Source organism: Anabrus simplex, chromosome 6, assembly GCF_040414725.1.
Source record: "Anabrus simplex isolate iqAnaSimp1 chromosome 6, ASM4041472v1, whole genome shotgun sequence".
In the NCBI taxonomy this organism is placed as follows: domain Eukaryota; kingdom Metazoa; phylum Arthropoda; class Insecta; order Orthoptera; family Tettigoniidae; genus Anabrus; species Anabrus simplex.
Genome location: NC_090270.1, coordinates 170,242,242 through 170,261,120, shown reverse-complemented (window position 1 = coordinate 170,261,120; position 18,879 = coordinate 170,242,242). Strand labels below are relative to the sequence as shown.

The window sequence follows — 18,879 nt, the reverse complement described above, 5'->3', positions numbered from 1 at the left end:
TAAAATGTTTATAGAATTTCTTTATATCTGATTTAAGCATTTGTATTAGTTCCGGTAATTGTACTAAGATGGGGTTCTTTATTTCAGTTTCGTCATTTAGGTTTTTATTTTTGTTGTATTGTTGATCTAAATGAATGTATATGTTTTCCAATTCCGTCATTTCTTTTCCTTTTTCTACTCTTCTTAAAATTTTTAAATCCCTTTCAATAGTTGTAAAACTGTGTCCAGTTTCTAGCATGTGTGCACCCATTGCAGAATGTTTCTTGTGTTTGGCTGCATTTACATGTTCGAGATATCTTATCATAAAGCTTCGGCCAGTTTGGCCAACGTACGAAAAATTGCATTCTGTGCACACGAACCTATATATTCCAGATCCTTGATATTGATTACTATTTATATTAACTTTATTGTGGTTGAAGATAATATTTCGGTTCGTGTTTTGAGTTTTGAAGGCAATGTTAATATCTTGTTTTTTGATGGTATTAGTGATTTGGTATATAGCTGGGTTAGTAAATGTACAAGTTGCAAATTTGTATTTCTTATTTTCATGTGGTATAAGATTAGTGGCCAATTTTATTTTCACCTTATTAATGATCTTGTTAACCATTTCTATTTTATAACCGTTATTGAGTGCCAGATCTTTTATGAAATTAAGTTCTTTCTTTAAACTCTTACTTGTTAGTGGAATTTTATAGAAAACCGACGTTTACTCCAATAACAATTAAAAACGAGTTACTCCACCCCAATTCTCACGAACAGGCAGCATTTTTGAGTTTGGTTTACAGAGCCCTAAAAATTTTCATCAACAAGTTTGTTCACGAACAATATTATCCTATTGACAATATAAAATTAATGCCAATACATTTATATAAATGTTACTCCAGCAACGAGAACAAGTCAAATGTCCATAACATAGACAATTATCAATTGCAGAAAATTGTCAATATAGTTTACGAAGTTTTAACGACAATCATACAAGTTAAGCAACATGAATCAATACAATTAGCCAGATCTCAAAAGTTTTTAATTTATTTTTTATTTTTTAAACAATCTAAAAGATGTTCACCAGATGAGTTTCGTCAATAAAATGTTAGACTTAGATAGATTTTAGACAAAAAGTTTTAAATTAAAGACATAATTTTATTGTTGTGTGACTTTTAAAATGTTATAAGATTTGTCAATTAGTTTTATAGGAATAATCTTGATCCAAAAGAATTGTTTCATGATCTTATACAACCTTAAGTGAATGATAGTTGGCTGATGATGCTCACGAAAAAGGAGCGAAACATGTACCATGTAAATATGTAAGTTTTTACTATGTTTTTATTGTATTGAATAGGTGGTAATTAACAAAATTATAAGAAATTGTATCACATACCACTTAGTCGAGCAGCTCCTCTCCTTTTTCCCCAAGTCTTCCCAGCCCAAACTTTGCAACATTTTTGTAACGCTACTCTTTTGTCGGAAATCGCCCAGAACAAATCGAGCTGCTTTCCTTTGGATTTTTTCCAGTTCCTGAATCAAGTAATCCTGGTGTATGTATCCAGCTGTTGTCTCTTCTTATTGGGATAGCAGCTTGTAGTTGATAGGTTAGGATAAGAGCTGGTACGATTTAAACCATGAAACTCAATGGAATTTAACAATGAAGCTTTAGTCTCTCAGAAGCTGTGATGCGGAATTGTAAACGTTTGCAGATGTTTGAACCCTGCTGTTAATTTCTTGGGTAATCTGTTGTCTGATGACAAAATAGTGCCAAGCTATTTAAAACGCTGGACTGTTTTAATGTCATACTGCCCTGGTTTCTGCTTATGAAAAGCAAAGGAGACAGGCAACTTCCCTCCTGCACTCCGCTTCTAGTCTTAAACCAGCCTGATCATCTAGTTTGTACTTGGACACAACTAATGGCTTCTACGTAATGCTGATTCACTTGCGCCATTAAACCCTTTGGAACACCATTCCTGAGTAATACTTCGCAAATGTGGTGACAAGGGATGTGGTCTTATGCCTTTTCCGTATCATAAAAGACTGTTATGACAGGCTCGTTCCTTTCCTAATAGTTCTCAAAAAGCATCCTGGTAGCAAAGATAAGATCTGCATTTGATTGATCAGGTCTGAATCCATGTTCATCTTCTTCAAGACCTGATTGTTATTATTCTCCTTATCTTTTCTAGCCGCACAGATTCATAAGAGTGATATGAAAGTTTCAATAGTTACCCAGAAATCAGGACAGGGTCTTTGCTTATAAGTTGTATGGTTAAGCAATTTATTTTTATGTTAAATGCAAAGAGGCAATATGTTTATTCTGTTATCTTCGATGCTGATTACGATATAATACTCAAAATCTGAAAAAAATCTATACCTTAATTCTGATTACTATCTCCATCTTATTCATACTTAGAAAGGATTCTCATTTATAAACTATACAAAACTCAAAGAACATACCTGGGTTTTCATATTAGTTATCTCAACAGAAGGTTTATCCCATAATTCATAGGGAATGCCAAGTTCAACTTTCACTCCCTTATGCCTGAAAAACACATAAAAATAATCACTGCATTGTTTAGTTATAAAGAGGTCAAGGCATTTTCATGAATTCAAGAATACTTAAGTATTTCTGTCATTAAAAAGATTAATAATTCAAACATGTTAAGTAGCTAAACAAGACTTTGTATCTTCTGATCATGAGCATGGAATCAAAGTTAAAACCAAAGGGTTGTTACTTTTCAATTGAAGTCCTCATCTTAGGTAACAAACACACGATGATATCTGTACCCAACTCGGGGTCTTATCATTTCGACATATTTCTCATATAAAGTTGAATTTGACATAATTCACCACAGCATTACTCAGTCATCAACTATGAGATCGCTTCAAGATTCAAGGTAAAACGAGGATGTAAATCAAAATATTTTCCGAAGTCGCTGGTACATATTTCAATAGTAATATTTGAAATGGATTAAGAAAAAAGACATTTATTTATCTCAAAATCCCTAACAGGATTGACAAATATCGAATCTTGAATCATAAATAATTATATCACAACTCCGTTAATTATGCAAACATTGAAATCCCACATAAACATACATCAACGATGTCAAAGAAATTGTTTAGCAAATATAAATTACTTCTTTCGAATGAATTATTTCAAGATTGAAATGTCTTGACCCACATAAATATGAAATACATCATGAAGAATCCATAATCCACCTAAGACTACATAATATGACACTAAATTCATTATTTCATTAATAATCTGATAAGAAGAAAACAAACAAAAATAATAGTGCTCCATGACAACATACCGTATTTACGCGAATAATCCCCGCACCCTAATTTTAGGAAGGCTCATTTTCAAAAAAATTAAATGAACTAAAATTCTTTCCACCGAAGGAGTAACGTAGCCATAAACAAATATTTCAAATCATTCTGCGAGATCCACGTGGTCTTTACGCAAATATGAACGTGTAAAGTTACGGATATAGCTGCTTTCCTGGAACATGTTTGAGAAATATATTATCACTGCTATAAAATATATTTGCCATGAAAATTATCAAGTAGTCCTAGGTATAACATTACTCTGAACTTGCAGTAGGCACGATTCCCTGTAGATCAAAAGATTTGTTATCTCTTGCATCACTAGTATCCTCTCCTAAATTACTTACAAATTCGTTACACATCACATCCAAAACACGTTTCACACGCGGTCTTTTCTTTACGTGGATATTAACACGACCAGTGGTAGATAATTCTTTTTCGTGCAATGTAAACAGTTGAAACAGACACACCGGCGAACTCGGATGTTAGTTTTGCGATAAGGTAAAACCTCGTTAATTCGAAGTGTTGGGACGCAGAAATTGGACTTCAAATTATGTGATTTCGAATTAACCGCCAACTCGTACCTCAGAAATGCCAACCCTTGCCGCGTCAAAAAATATTCTAAGATCCGTTAGTGCATGCAATTAACATTGATTCACAGTTTAAACCTTTCAAATGCAATGGAAAATAACCATTTTCAAAATATATCCAACAAGGTGCATTGACAGTATTCAAATAATGCACTTGCATAACTCAATGACAAACATACCCTCACGCAACGAAAGAAAAAAATTCAAAGGCGAGAAGTCTACGCTGGCTCCCCTGTGCAAGTACTTTATTCACTGGATTACTGTACTGTATGCATTTTTAGATGCCTTGTATTTGCATGGAAAGTACCCGATGCGCTTAAAACATTGTGGCTTATTGAACTTTCCTATGACGAGGGGAGGATGTCTTTCGGTTCCGTCTGCATTCCAATACAGTACAGTGACCCCACAAAAGTCCATTTGGGCTAGGCATAAAAAGACAATGTAGTTTCATTGGCATTGACAATATTGTTTGTCGCGTATGAATTATAAGCCACGCTTTTTGCCAACTGTCAGCATCGCCAAAGAGAATAGCCAGTGTTCACGGATTCTGCTTCTTTGCACACTGACTGTAACATGATACTATGGCATTCCTTAAAACTATGAATACGAAAGAATGGTGATCCCATTCAAACTTAGCAGCTATGAACCAAATTGTCAACACACCGAAGTGAGTGAAAGTGCGGAAAACTACCCCTGCACGTTCTGGGAGACGCAATCTATCATGATTTGGAGAAATTTTGAATTTAAATTAGTGTATATAATACTACTGTTTTAATTTAAGGCAGTTTTCTATTAAAAGTCTGAATTGTTTTCCATTTAAATATGACACATTGGGGCAGTTTTCTTTCATCTTTGTTTACACAAAGCATAACTCTACACTCAATATTGAAAACTAGGTGAGTCAGGAGCATGTTGCCAACATTAACGCAAATAAAATCCGAAACCCAATTAAAAAAAAATATATATGCGGGGAATATTCGCGTAAATACAGTATATGTCTCCACATAATACTATTTTGATATTGTTCCAATATTTGACCATTTATCATAGTGTAATTCAATATTTTTTAAGACCCTACTCGACATCGAACATTATTATATCCATCATTTAAGTTTTGGGAAAAATATTCTATTTACCCAACAATACCACATTAACTGATGTCCAATAACATGTTAAATATATCTTATATTCCATCTATTAAGTGAGTCATATATTAAATTGCACATTTCACCGATGGACATTTAACACTAACCTCTATGGACTTGCATTTATTAACCACACGCAAGTCACATTTAATGGGAAATACAACACACAATTATACATGTTAATGTAATCGAAACTTACTTTAGAATCTGTCATATATCACCCTCTATTCTTTCCCCCATAACATAGTATTGAACCCGAGTGATAGGGGTTGTAATTTAATCATGATTTGATGTCCGAAGTAGAATATGGTACACGTACTGAAATGAAGAAAATTGGTTGACAATATTCTATACGAGTAGTATTGAAACACGAGCTGAATGCGCGACACAGCGGAGCCGTGAGGATTAGCCTGTCACAATGGCTAGAGTGCTGCTTCTTGGTAGGGGGCCTATTAAATTACCGACCAGAAGATACGGATGTACACAAATATGTTTCATATAATAAGAAAAAGGCGAGCCAGGAACAATGGAAAGGTTGCAACATTAGCGCTGCAAAGATGTATTTGTGTCGGGCAGAAAATTTCCGTGATGTCACGTATTCTCGGAATTGGAGAATGGAAAAGACCAGAGCCTCAGGGCATGTGCTTGTCAAGTTGTTACGGAGGAAGATTCAAATAAACCGCTTCACAAAATTCAGTTGGCCAGCCAGGAATACCACTTGAAAGATATGAAATGAAGTGTCAATTTATTTTCGAAAGTAATCATTAATCAATTATTGCAATTACATGAAACAAATTAAGGAACTTTATAGATGTCATGCATAGAAGAATAATAAATAATAAGCTTCAAATTAAATAAACTGAAGACTGAATTTCCTGGAAACAGGGCATCTCGAATGCTATTGGCCGAAAGATGACCAGGCCGTGAGAGGCGCTACGAAACCCGCGAAATATTGTGGAGCGATATCTGTTAATATCTCTGAAATCTGCGATCGTTAGGAGATCATAGTAAACCAGGTGTATGTTCCAGATCAGGGGATTAATTTGGTATCAATTATAACTTCCAGTTCGGACTGCTAGTGCCGATTTGAGAAATCCACCCCCTCTCTCCAAGGCATGATGTCAGCTAATCCATCAGTAAGGTCCTCCATCAATAAATATGAGTGAAAGGAACATTCACTAACTCATTTTACGCGCTACCTCAATTTACGGACGACCGTACTTGCGTACAAACTCAATTGTATTCGGAGCTCGGGTGAAGTGACTTGTTACTCTGAATCAGGTTGTTGTGTTCCAGTCACCCGCGGGTCGAGTAAAGTTAGATCACCGCCAGATCATGCTACGGTCTGAGCCTACGAGTTGTATATTGTGAATTCAAGTAAAGATGTAATAGTAGCAAGGAGTGATAAAATCTATTCTTTTAAAGTAACAGTGAAAGCAGATGTACTAAACTGTGTGACAGACAGTAAATGGAAATCTTAGTGAATAATTGAGCCTGTACTGCAGGTAGGTGAAATAAAACTGCCGTCATAATGAACACATCAAGAGTGCAACTTGATATTAATTCGCACGTGCAGTGTCGGAGACCGTGAAGCGCGCCGGGCGATTTAATCGACACTCCGTCGTTTTGTGTCCAGTCCTTTGTGCGGGAAAAGGGCGAAGATAAAATAGTGTACATCAATAAAATTGGGTCTATGGTACCATAGTGGTATTATATGGTAAAATTTAATTTCAGTGTGTTGTAAGTGTTAATACAGTTGAACCTGCTTTATACGTAACTCTGATGTACGTAATTCGTATTTGTACGTAATTTCCTTTAGGTTCCGGCAAAAAATAATTTAAAAGTGTGTTAATTAAACCTTATTTATATGCAATCCATTTACACGTAATTCACTGTTATACGTATTAAGTGCCGGTGGAATATCACAGAGTTTTGCGTAATTGTAATGAGAATGTGCTTTTAAAAAAGAAACAGTATTTACGAAGTTTCCTCTTTGTCGGCGTAGACAGAAGTAGAGCAATCGGGTTTCGGTGCTGAAACAGAACACAGAGTTTCGCTGAATGACATTGTTGACCCTTACTTATTTGCGGCTTAACAAAGGCGAGTCCCCTTCGCTCCTCCTCTACCTTTGTCGTTTTTGACACCCCGCCAAAGATTAAGATACATTATAAGCAAAGTGGGCGGTTTCGGTGCAGAAACAAAAGAAAATACAGTAAATTTGTTTGATTATGAGAATTTCTTTCGTGGGAACAACGGGGAAGTAAAATGTCCATGGTGCCGGTATCTGGTGTTTACTGTTGAACAGTAGTTTTGCCATTCAGTTGCTTTTGATTAGCCATGGAGAACAGAAAAAGGAAAAGTTATACGAGAAGTGGACGCTAATCCACACAAAACAAAAACTGAAATCGCTTCAGACTTACGGATTGCTTATACCAGCTATGTACAGTCATCAGTAAAATAAACGCTATTTTGGATGAGTTCTTAAATCTGGGTTCAAAACAGCAAAGCGCAGCCGTCAGCAAGAAGGATGGTACGTAGATTTGGAGAAAGCACTTTTCACATGGTTCCAGCAAAAGTGGGCTGCAGCTCTACCAATTAGTGGAGACATGCTGAAGGCAAAGGCGATAGATTGAGCTAAAATGATGAGTATCACTGCTGCTTTCAAGGCTTCATCAGGATTGTTGCAAGGATTTAAAGATCGTCATGGAATCACAGGGAGAACAATTTGCGGTGACTCAAAATCTGCAGACGACGTCACGGTGCAACACTGGAAAGAAGAGGTTCTGCTGGGTATCGTAAGCGATTATCAGCCTCCAAATATCTACAACTGTGATTATTATTATTATTATTATTATTATTATTATTATTATTATTATTATTATTAAGCATATGGAATTTACAAAATGGACAAGTATATACAATATTATACAAGAGAAAAACCTGCAAAGAATACATGGTAAGTAGGGAACAATTATACATGGATATCTAAATTGTTTATCCACTGCACTAGGGATACTGAGACATCAGCAAAGTCTTTTCGGTCTCCACCATAAGCACGCAGAGGGCATTCGTCCATTATATGATGCATGGTCTGGACTAAAGCGCCACAATCACATGCTGGAGAGTCCCTGAAGCCCCACTGGTGAAGGGATCTTTCACAATTACTGCGAAACCTGTTTAGTGATGCCCACGTTCTTCTTGGCAAACTGAAACCAGCTGAGGCGTGGTTTGGATTAAAGAGGCTTGGCCACTCCGGAGCTGTACGAAACCATCGCTCTTTCCATTCCTCTTTTAAATTGAAACCAGCATCCATTAGATTCTTAGCTGTTTTCATTGGTGGCTTACGTGATTTTACAACTGTGATGAGACCGGCCTATTCTACAATCTCCTTCCTGAAAAAGGTGACTCATGCCATGGAGGGAAGAAAAATAAAATTCGTCTAACAGTACTTCTCGCCACCAATGCAGATGGATCTGACAAACTTCCTTCACTTGTGATGCGAAAATCGAAGAATCCAGGTGTTTTACGGATGCGGAAACAAAACCTAAGGAATATGAATCCAGTGGAACAGTGGCTGAGAAAACTGGACATTAAAATGAAAAAGAAACAGAAGAAGATCCTTCTTCTTATGGATCGATGTAAGCACATCCTCCTCAAATCGTTCTGGAGAATGTCCGAATGGAATTTTTCCCTCCTAACTGTACCAGTGTTCTACAACCGCTTGATTTGGGCACCATTGCAAATTTCAAAGTGCATTATAGAAAAATGCTGGTTCAACATTTAATAACAATGAGTGATGCAGCAAATGAACATCTCTCCATTAATTTGCTACAAGCCATGGACTTTATTTCGGCTGCCTGGAAGCAAGTATCATCCTCCACAATCAGCAACTGTTTCCGCAAAGCTGGTGTCTTACTAGAAGAGTCTGCCTCTAATGATGATTATAGGGACGAAGTTTTGTCTGGCAATGGGCTAACGCTGCCGGAGGGTGTAGAATTCGATATTTTTGTGCATTTTGTTGACAGTCTGGCTGTATGTGGAGAATTACCGGATGAAGAGATTACTGCTGATGTATGGCAACAATGCGGCGGGGATGGACCAGCTACAAGCGATAGTGATATTGGAGATGGAGATAACGATTTGAATCGTGACACCTGAACTGAGTGAAGTGTTAAGTGCAATCGAAGTGTGTAGCCGTTACATCAGTGCGAAATGTTGTAGTGAAAATGCTTTGAATTCATTACCAGGTTTGCTAAAGGAGGTTTATACCCTTAATGCAAGAAAAGTGGAACAAGCCAAACTATCTGATTTCTTTAAGGCTGGTCCAAATTCAAAATAATATTTTCTGTCTTAATGTATTTATTATTTGCAAGGATTTACACATGTAGGTCTATTCCATTGGTTTTTCAGTAAATATGTGATGTATTGCGTAAGTCTGATTTCTAAGTAATTCTGAGTTACAAGTAGTCTTTTCTCTTCTCTTGATATACGTATAAATAAGGTTCAACTGTATATTAAAATATTAAATCAGTGTCATAATTATTAAATCAGTGTTATAATGGCAGAACGCCGTGTAATAAAAGGCAAAGGTGAAAAGAAACCAGCCGTTATGAAAGTGTAAGCCAGAGAAGGGCCAAATGGGCCTCTCGTCCACGATGTCTGCCAAGGATTTCAACTACAGATGAGTACTGCTACGTAAATTTATTTGGGGATGTTACCATGACTGGGAAGGGAAACAGTTTTATATTTTGACCTGGTTACTTCATGTAACAAAATGGATCTCTTCCCGAGTCCATTCTAAATTTAGTATAAACGGACGGAATTAAATTGTAGTACTGTAAATGTTGGGGGGTCAAATAATGTATTTATTTTGTTGTACATATATTTCCGTAGGTGTAGGGTAGTGATTTAAGTCATGCATGGATTATAATATTAGTCTAGTCGAGTTCTCCTCGACATTTGATTTTGTGTGTAATGTTCAAACTGACCCAGAGTTTGCTTTTTATGTCAGTCAATTCACGACAATTTGTATTATAATGTTATGGAAAATCCAGCCACGTGCGATGTCAGTGTTTTCCGCTGTGTTAATTTTTTTATTAATGTTGACAAAATTTGTAGGGAATGTCATGAACTAATAATAATAATAATTCATGAAATACCATCTTCCGATGTGAACAGTCAGTAACATTAAATTTTGAATGGATAAAATGTTAAGATAATCGGGAATCGGTGATGACAGAATAATTTTTCTAATTCGAAATTTAAAATATGTGATAATTGAATTTTGTGAATTAATAATTATGAGTAATGATACCAGTGCTAATAAACCTTAAATGCTAATAAACGTGTTTAAATTAGGTCCAATATTTTATAAATAAATGTCAGATATTTAATTTGCAAGTATTAGCCGGACCACGTAGGACTAATAATTACGTGATCATGACTGTCAAATTTAGGCAAATATAATTTCAGGCTGTTGCGATTATTTGTGGAGAATGACCTCAGAAGTAAATCAGATGTGAAGAGAGATGTTATAATAATCATGAGTCAGAATATAAATATGTCGTACGATGTCGTCGATGAGAAATAAGTCAGTTGAAAACTCTGTGATTAATAATTAATAAAATGATGTTGAGATGTGAAGAGAGATTAATTCCGTATGAGGACACTTACCGTATAATGAAGCTGAGTTGAAAGATAATGTGATACAAAAAAATGTATGAAATTAATGATACACAGAGAAATGAGTGTACAAATACGGGCAATGTAACAGAGTAAAATTGAATTATGTAGAGGGCAGGATTCGAACCCGTAATAGTACGTATGAAATAAATGGACTGCGCAGATAGTCGTTTGAAAGACTACGGACCCAAAGATGAAAAGAGGTTCAGATTCCACATAAATGATTGTATGGTGTGATGGTTAAGAATGACGAGTGCTGATAATCATGATGATGATGATAATAATAATAATAATAATAATAATAATAATAATAATAATAATAATAATAATAATAATAATAAAAATAAGTATTGCAGATCTAAAGTTGGACCGTGTTAAATGAAGGGACGGTGATAAATGTGTTAAAGAGGAATATAACTGATGATGGGAAACCGATAATCATAATAATAATGTTAGGACGGTGATAAATCGTTGTGATCAAAATAATAATAATTATTATCACAATAATAATAATAATAATAATAATAATAATAATAATAATAATAATAATAATAGGGAGTTTTTTGTCGATCATTGAATATTTGTAAACGCGACCGGTATATTGAGACGTCTGCAGACGTGACCAACTCATAACCGTAAATAAATAAATAAATAATAATAATAATAATAATAATAATAATAATAATAACAACAACATTGGTATTTTGCGTCCAGTAATAATAATGATCATAATCATAATGTGGCAGTGTCAGAAATTGTAGATAATAATAATAATAATAATAGACGCAATAATAATAATAATAATAATAATAATAATAATAATAATAATAATAATAATAATAATAATGTTTGACCGGAAAAAGTTACAAGTTACGCGGACGTCATTCGTATGATTACGCTAAACAGACGCAAATGATAATTTCATGGATGAATGATAATTCTAATAATAACAAATTAAATTATTGACGATGATACCCCTCAGCGTAAGAATTTGAACGGAGATGATAATCATATGTTGACTCGTAACCAAGATGACTTGCCGTGCGTCAAGGCTGCAAGGCTCGGTTTGTTTATTTTGCTTGAGGGGTGAGAGGAGGTTATCGCCCGGTATTCCCACTACACCTCGTGTTATCTTATCATGACACTGACCTACTGAGACCAAGTGGTCAAGCTCGGCGGTAATTAGATCATGCGTAAATATTTGTAGAGGCGAATTCCATGGCATCCGCTGGGTAAATGATAGGGTCCGTCTGTGAAATACACCTTCCTTAATCATCGTAGCATTACTCAACCCGATTGCCGACATCGGGAAATGTAGATATTGTTGGAGGTACTCAATCTAATTTGAATTGGGAAGCCGACAATAAATTTTATTATCATCGGGCTCTTGACGTAATGAAGGCTTGTCCTAGTGGACCATCAGATCGCACGGACACTGGTTCGATCCCAACGTGATCAATTAGTGAATCATACCCCGAATTTGTGTTTCTTTTTTCAGGATGGACATTGTAAGTGTATTGTCACCACTTGCGGTGAAGCAAGTAACCTTATTATTTAACGTGTTGTAAAATATTTGTTTTTCTAAAGTGCATCTAAATTCAGTGCGCCGGATGGCGCAATAAACTGCACCTTCTGGCATTTATTTTCAGAGGGAACCAATCTTTTTATTGTAGTTAGATATTATGTCCTTGACAAAATTTAAATGTCACTTCCTAGTCCTATCATGGAGTCCTTAAATTCATGTTTATGATTGAGCGTCCCCCACTTTATATTTTTGCATGCCCCGTTCATCCCTGTGTTCACTAATGCTTCTATATTTATGATATTGATGACTTAAAATATGAACCGACACCCCTGAGATTAATGCTAGTCTGAGACTCAGAGGGTGGACGGGTACAGTATGTCACACCTAACATGTACTAAAACATATATTTCCTGACAATCGAAACATATTTCTACTACGCGTCACATATAACCTCGTAATTATCTTTATTTCCATCAAATAAAATGCTTCAATGTCATATTACCATCTCCAAGTTGTAGTTGCATATTAATGCTCTATTTCTCTTCTTAATATTATTCCATGGTTCCTTTCCAATTAAATTAACCCAACAAAATCGATCTTAATACAAAATAAACAGTACACACTTCAAGTCAGGTAATCACTTTCTCAGATTACCTCTACATATTCACACAGATTGATCTCATAACCTTTGTTTGGTATCTTTACGAGTAAAGCACTTCTTAAATATTCTAAGATGACATAAACAATTCTCTTCTGCCTAAATGCATATCTGGTCGATGTTCATGGAGTTGAAACTAACATATCCTCATATAAACATGGTAACAATCTTGGGTATCATGACATAAAATGCTTCACATATTAGAAGACTTCTGAAGACTCGAACTGTCTTTTCAAGTAGCACAGATATATCATTTAATTAAGTTAAATTAAACAACATCTACAGAGGAAAATAATACAGTAAGAGAATCTACATAATTAATTAATTAATAAATAAATAAATAAATAAATAAATAAATAAATAAATAAATAAATAAATAAATAAATAAATAATTAAATAATTAAATAAATAAATAAATAAATAAATAAATAAATAAATAAATAAATAAAGTACCACTTATCTGTCTGTGGTATTGTATGAAATTACTTTCATTTTATTTGGTACGTATTGATGACTGACTACTTTCAACAGGATGGGCAAGTCCACCTATTCAATACCATATGTTATATCATTATTATTATTATTATTATTATTATTATTAATGCTTATTATTGTTTGGGACTAGTTTCGACCTTTCCTTTAGGTCATCTTCAGCCTAGATACATTGTTTGGGAGAGATATGACATGCATACACACTTAATATAATATGTCACATGTAGTATGTCTAAAACTATTTGCATTCATTAACTTTAAAGTCCATGTAATTTGATGTATTTGCACATACGTATTAAAATTCCATTGAGGTAATATTGTATCTGTATAAAACACTACGTTTTGATCCTAAAATTTTTCAGAAGATGAACACTAAACATTCCAATTGACAAAGTTACTACAACACTTTAAAATATTTCTCTTGGTATTATTTTAAACATATCAGTGTGTTGTTGCTTGTAATATTTATAAAATATAGGTACATTTGATCTTAAAACACATTTTGTGTACATACACAGTTAAATGGGGTAGGTAAATATACTAGAATGTTCTTCGATACACATTTCTTTGTCCTTAGTCTTTATGCCTTATTGTAATTTTAAAATATTTGAAATTGATTGTTATGATGAACATCTTTTCTTTATTTGTAGTAATAGACCTGCTAATATAATTTTACGGGGGCATTCTCGGTTTAAGTATGTGGGCTATGGGTCTAGTTGAAAAATCTAGGTAATGTTAAAGTTGTATAGATAAAATGGATTGGTCGAAATACATCAGAATTTTCTACCTATGTGCAAGTCTCTTATCAATGTATTCTAATATTATAGGAGTGTTGGAAAATATTTGTTTTGAAGAACACCTTTTATTCTTCATTTATGATTAATGATCTTGTAACTGTTGTTGTGAATGTCTGAAGGGATATTGCCAGTTTGAATATGGGGGCCTATTGATCTGGATTGAATGATCCTTCATGTATTCTGTATGCAGGGAATGTCTAAAACAAATATTAAAGGGAAATTAATATCTGTCTTGAGTAGTGCCTAACAAACACAATGTCCTTGTATAAAACTCACCCCCGGTTGCCTTGTATGTCTATGTGTGATCCCACTCCAACATTAACTGGGTAGCTGTAGCAATATACGTTTGTGTTGAGTTAGTGGGGAGGGGCTAGGTAGGGGAAAGTGTTAGTGGGAAAGAGCAGGTGGGGACAGAGAGGTGGGAGTGTATATGTTGGAGGGTTTGGTATCCTACCTCTTTTTTGTTTTTTTACATATATTGGAATATTTATATCAAAAAGAATATTTGATTTCTCATTTATTTCATTAGTATGATTAGGACTGGCGTACTGATCGATATGAATATATAGGTTTTCCAGTATATTGAGCATACTGTATAATCCCGAATACCACCCGGCACCGAATAAGACCTGCACCCTAAATTTGAGACGGCAAAATACGGGAATAAAATGAAAAATGAAATAACTTACATACCTATTTAATTATCTTCAAATATACCACAAATATATATTGTAAATAAAATCGGTCCAATACTCAGATCATTCACAATTCACCGTCGTCATCTGAAGTTTCACCATAGGAACTTTTGTTGCTGGCATCTTTCCACAAATTGTCGTCCTCACTACCGTCCACTGAATTTGAAATTGCACATCTCTTAAAGCTTTTGGACACTAGATCGTTGGGAATGCGCGCCCATGCGGTGTTGATCCAGCTGCATATTAGTCCCACCTCAGGCCTCTTCACTCGTCCAGTTGGTGTTAATGTGTGATCACCATCAGACATCCATTCGGTGTACAAAGGTTTCATTGCAGTTTTGAAAGGCCGGTTCACGCACACATCCAACAGCTGTAGAATAGAAATGAGTCCTCCGGGAATTATCGCAAGATCGGTTTTCCTTTCCTCATCATATCTTTTACAGCCTCAGTTGTAGGTCCTCGGTAACTGTCCAACACAAGCATGTTTCGTTTTTGGAACAAAGCTCCTGGGCGACGTTGCCAAACGCACTTCACCCAGTCCTCAACTAACGCAATGTCCACCCAGCCAGACTCATGCGTTCTAACAATAACACCAGACAGCAAGTTTCCTTTCAGAAGTGTTTTCCTTTTCAGAACCACATATGGAGGGAGTCTGGTTCCATCCGTTAATACGCACAACATTACCGTGCATCCTTGCCTTTCGTTACCACCTGTTCTGATGGTTACACTTTTAGAACCCTTTGTATCCACTGTATTTTCTAATGGCATTTCAAAATGGACAGGTGTCTGGTCAGCATTCCCAATTTGCGACAGCAAATAATTTTCCTTCCTCAAATGAATAATGAGAAGCTGAAAAGCCATTAATTTTTCTTCATACGCCCTTTGGGAGACATTGTGAAATAGACGTACGTCTCCGAATGCACAATCACTTTCTCCAATAAAAGTTTCGGACCCATCCGCGGCTTGCAGTAAAACCCTGTGTTTTTAGTTCTTTTGAGATATCTAGTGTTTTCAATTGACACATTTCACTGGACACCATATCCTAACTCACATTTTTCTATCACAAATTTGTGGAGTCGTTCTTCAATTTCCGGAAACACTGCACTCTGCCCGCGGAACGCTCTGCGATCGCCGTTACTTTTTAGAAGTTTTTCCTTCTTCTTCTTCTGCTAATCATGAATGCACGATTCATAAATATCGTACTTTCTGCCAACGGGATATCCCTACACTTCAGCTTCAAGTAACTATTCTCATTTTGGTTCCATATTGAAGATGACGTATATCACAAATATTATAATAACATTTATAGATCCACCTGTTCAATACAATACAATCCACTATTTCATGTGGTTAAAATTTATACATAATACATAAAAGTCATAGGTACATGTTTCACCCTTTTTACGGGCATCATCAGCTTATATCAATCTTAAAAATTAATGGATACGTGATCTTTCTAATCTTATAAACTCTAGAGTAAGATGTTGGACAATGATCTCATAAAATGTTGTACTATAACATCTAAAATAGGGATATTGCACAGAAAGTATGTTAAAAAATACTGTGAATTAACAATTTTTGAAGATTATAACGTAGTTAATCATGAATATTTGAGCGTTTAAAACCATCATTAGGACTGTGACGGCTTTGAGTGTAAAAGCACAATCATCCATTCCCATAGCATAAGTTCAAGTTTATAATAAAATCAATGTAAGTTATTTAAAATAGAAATGTGCACGTATCAAATGTGTTAAAATATGTACGGTTGATTTATCAGAAAGTCGTAGAAAAGAAGATGGGACTTCTTGTGGAGACGTTGCTAATGATAGATTGTTGTGTCAAAGCTAGCTGATGTGTTTAGTTATGTTAGTACGGTAATCAATTGTATCCAAAAGACGGTCAAGTGGGTGTTATTAACCCTGCTGAAACATTTGTTCGAAGAAATGATCGAGTTTTACTCATACGGTGTGTGTTAAGTACGTCGGGCTGTTCCAGTCAAGAACAATGTTCTGTCCACTGTCTTTGTACAGACTGACAGGCTGAGAAAGAGAACTTACTGCCTGGGTTCACTGTACTGAGAATATGAGAATAACAATAACCGTTCACAAAAAGAGATAAAATTTGTAACACTGTACAAACTTTGATCATGGCTGCATCCTCTTACATTGCTCTCTGCCCCCTGCTCCACTTTGTAAACCACTGACTTCAGTTTCCAGTAGGTATATGGATACTTTTGATCAACTAGTGTATTTTAATTATTTCCACTGATTCAAGTGTGACACACTTTCATACAGACTCAAAGAGTTATCTAATACATTCTGAACATACTTACACTAGGCCATGTAAAGTTTGAAATGTTTGGCTCATTCCTTTAGCAAATCGTGTACTATCTGTTCTTTCTTTATGTATGTTGTATTCCAATATCCGTTCACATATATTTTCTAAAGATTCCACAAGTCTCAGCTCACTGCAAAATAAAGAAAAATAATTAAAAACTAGAGCCATAACAGATGACAGCATACAATGCAAAGTCAAATTCATACAATCTGACTACTTAAACAAACCTGCAAGCTGACCAATATCTATATATATAAAATAAGAGTTTTGTCTGTACATTGCTCAGAATTTGAAAAGAATGGTATTTCTGTATCGGTCATGTCCACAGTAACAAGAAAATGCATTTTTTACTTTTCCGTAATTTCTTTCTGTCTGTCTGTATCTATGCACACGCATCACGAGAAAACGGCTGAAGAGAATTTTATGAAAATCGGAATGTAAAGTCGCGTGATAAACCGCTACAATCTAGGCTATAAATTATTTTAATCACGCTGAGTGAAATGGTAGTTTAGAGGAAGGCCTGAAATGTAATCTATATATAAAATACGTGTTTTGCCTGTGCATTGCTCAGAATTTGAAATGAATGATATTTCTGTATCTGTCATGCCCACAATAGCAAGGAAATGCATTTTTTACTTTTCTGTAATTTTTATCTGTCTCTCTGTCTGTCTGTATGTATGTATGTATGTATGTATGTATGTATGTATGTATGTATGTACACGCATCAAAAGAAAACGGCTGAAGAGAACTAAATGAAAATCGTATGTAATGTCGGGTGATGAACCACTGCAATCTGGGCTACAAATTATTTTATTCACGTTGAGTGAAATAGTAGTTTAGGGGAAGGCCTGAAATGTAATTCTCAAATAATTTATTTATGTTATTAGTGGTCGTATCGATAAATACTACATAACTAACATAACTTTAGTTATGTCGTATGTTAGTAGTAGTTATTAAGAAGTTATTAATTTTCTGATCACTTATGTCTGATACATTGTTACCGTACCGCATATAATCAGATATATTAATGAGTTTGGATTTTTGTTACTAAATCCAAATCAGCGCCGAGTCACGAGAAAATGGGTAAACAGGATTTAGTGAAAATCGGTATGTAAAGTCCGAGAATAAAGAACTACAGCCTACGATATAAATAAATTTGTAAGACACCCTAATATCACAGAGTCGAAAGAAAACTAATGTGAAAGCCTGCAGTATAGAAAGCTCATAAACTTTATCAACAATAACATTATATGGACCATTGTTTGTTGTGATGTGCTTTTTGTCTTCTGTTTCCTCTCATCCTCGATAGACTCGATTACTGCAGCGTACCAAGGTTTTTTAAATTTGCTTTACGTCACACCGACACAGGTAAGTCTTATGGCGACATTGGGATAGGAAATGAATAGTGGTGTGAAGGAAGCGGCCTTGGCTTTAAGGTACAGCCTGGTGTGACTGGTGTGAATATGGGAAACCACGGAATACCATCTTCAGGGTTGCCGGGAGTGGGGTTCGAATCCACTATCTCCCGGATGAAAGCTCACAGCGGCGCGCCTCTAACCACACGGGCAACACGCCTGGTCGTACCGACTGTAACAGGCTGCCTGTATATTGGCGGGAAGTAGCTGGGGAGTAAGATAACTTTC

The 18,879-nt window shown here is 35.3% G+C and overlaps 1 protein-coding gene across 1 annotated transcript in view; it reads right to left on the bottom strand.

Annotated features, from left to right (window-relative positions):
- The window catches only part of CNPYb (protein canopy b), a 95,110-nt gene that overhangs the window by 36,191 nt on the left and 40,040 nt on the right, over positions 1–18,879 (bottom strand). Inside the window, exons 3-4 of the mRNA XM_067150033.2 lie at positions 17,232–17,366; positions 2,443–2,527 (exon numbers count right to left, since the gene is read on the bottom strand). Of these exons, the coding sequence (XP_067006134.2) occupies positions 2,443–2,527; positions 17,232–17,366 (220 nt within the window). The remainder of the gene's footprint in view (positions 1–2,442; positions 2,528–17,231; positions 17,367–18,879) is intronic.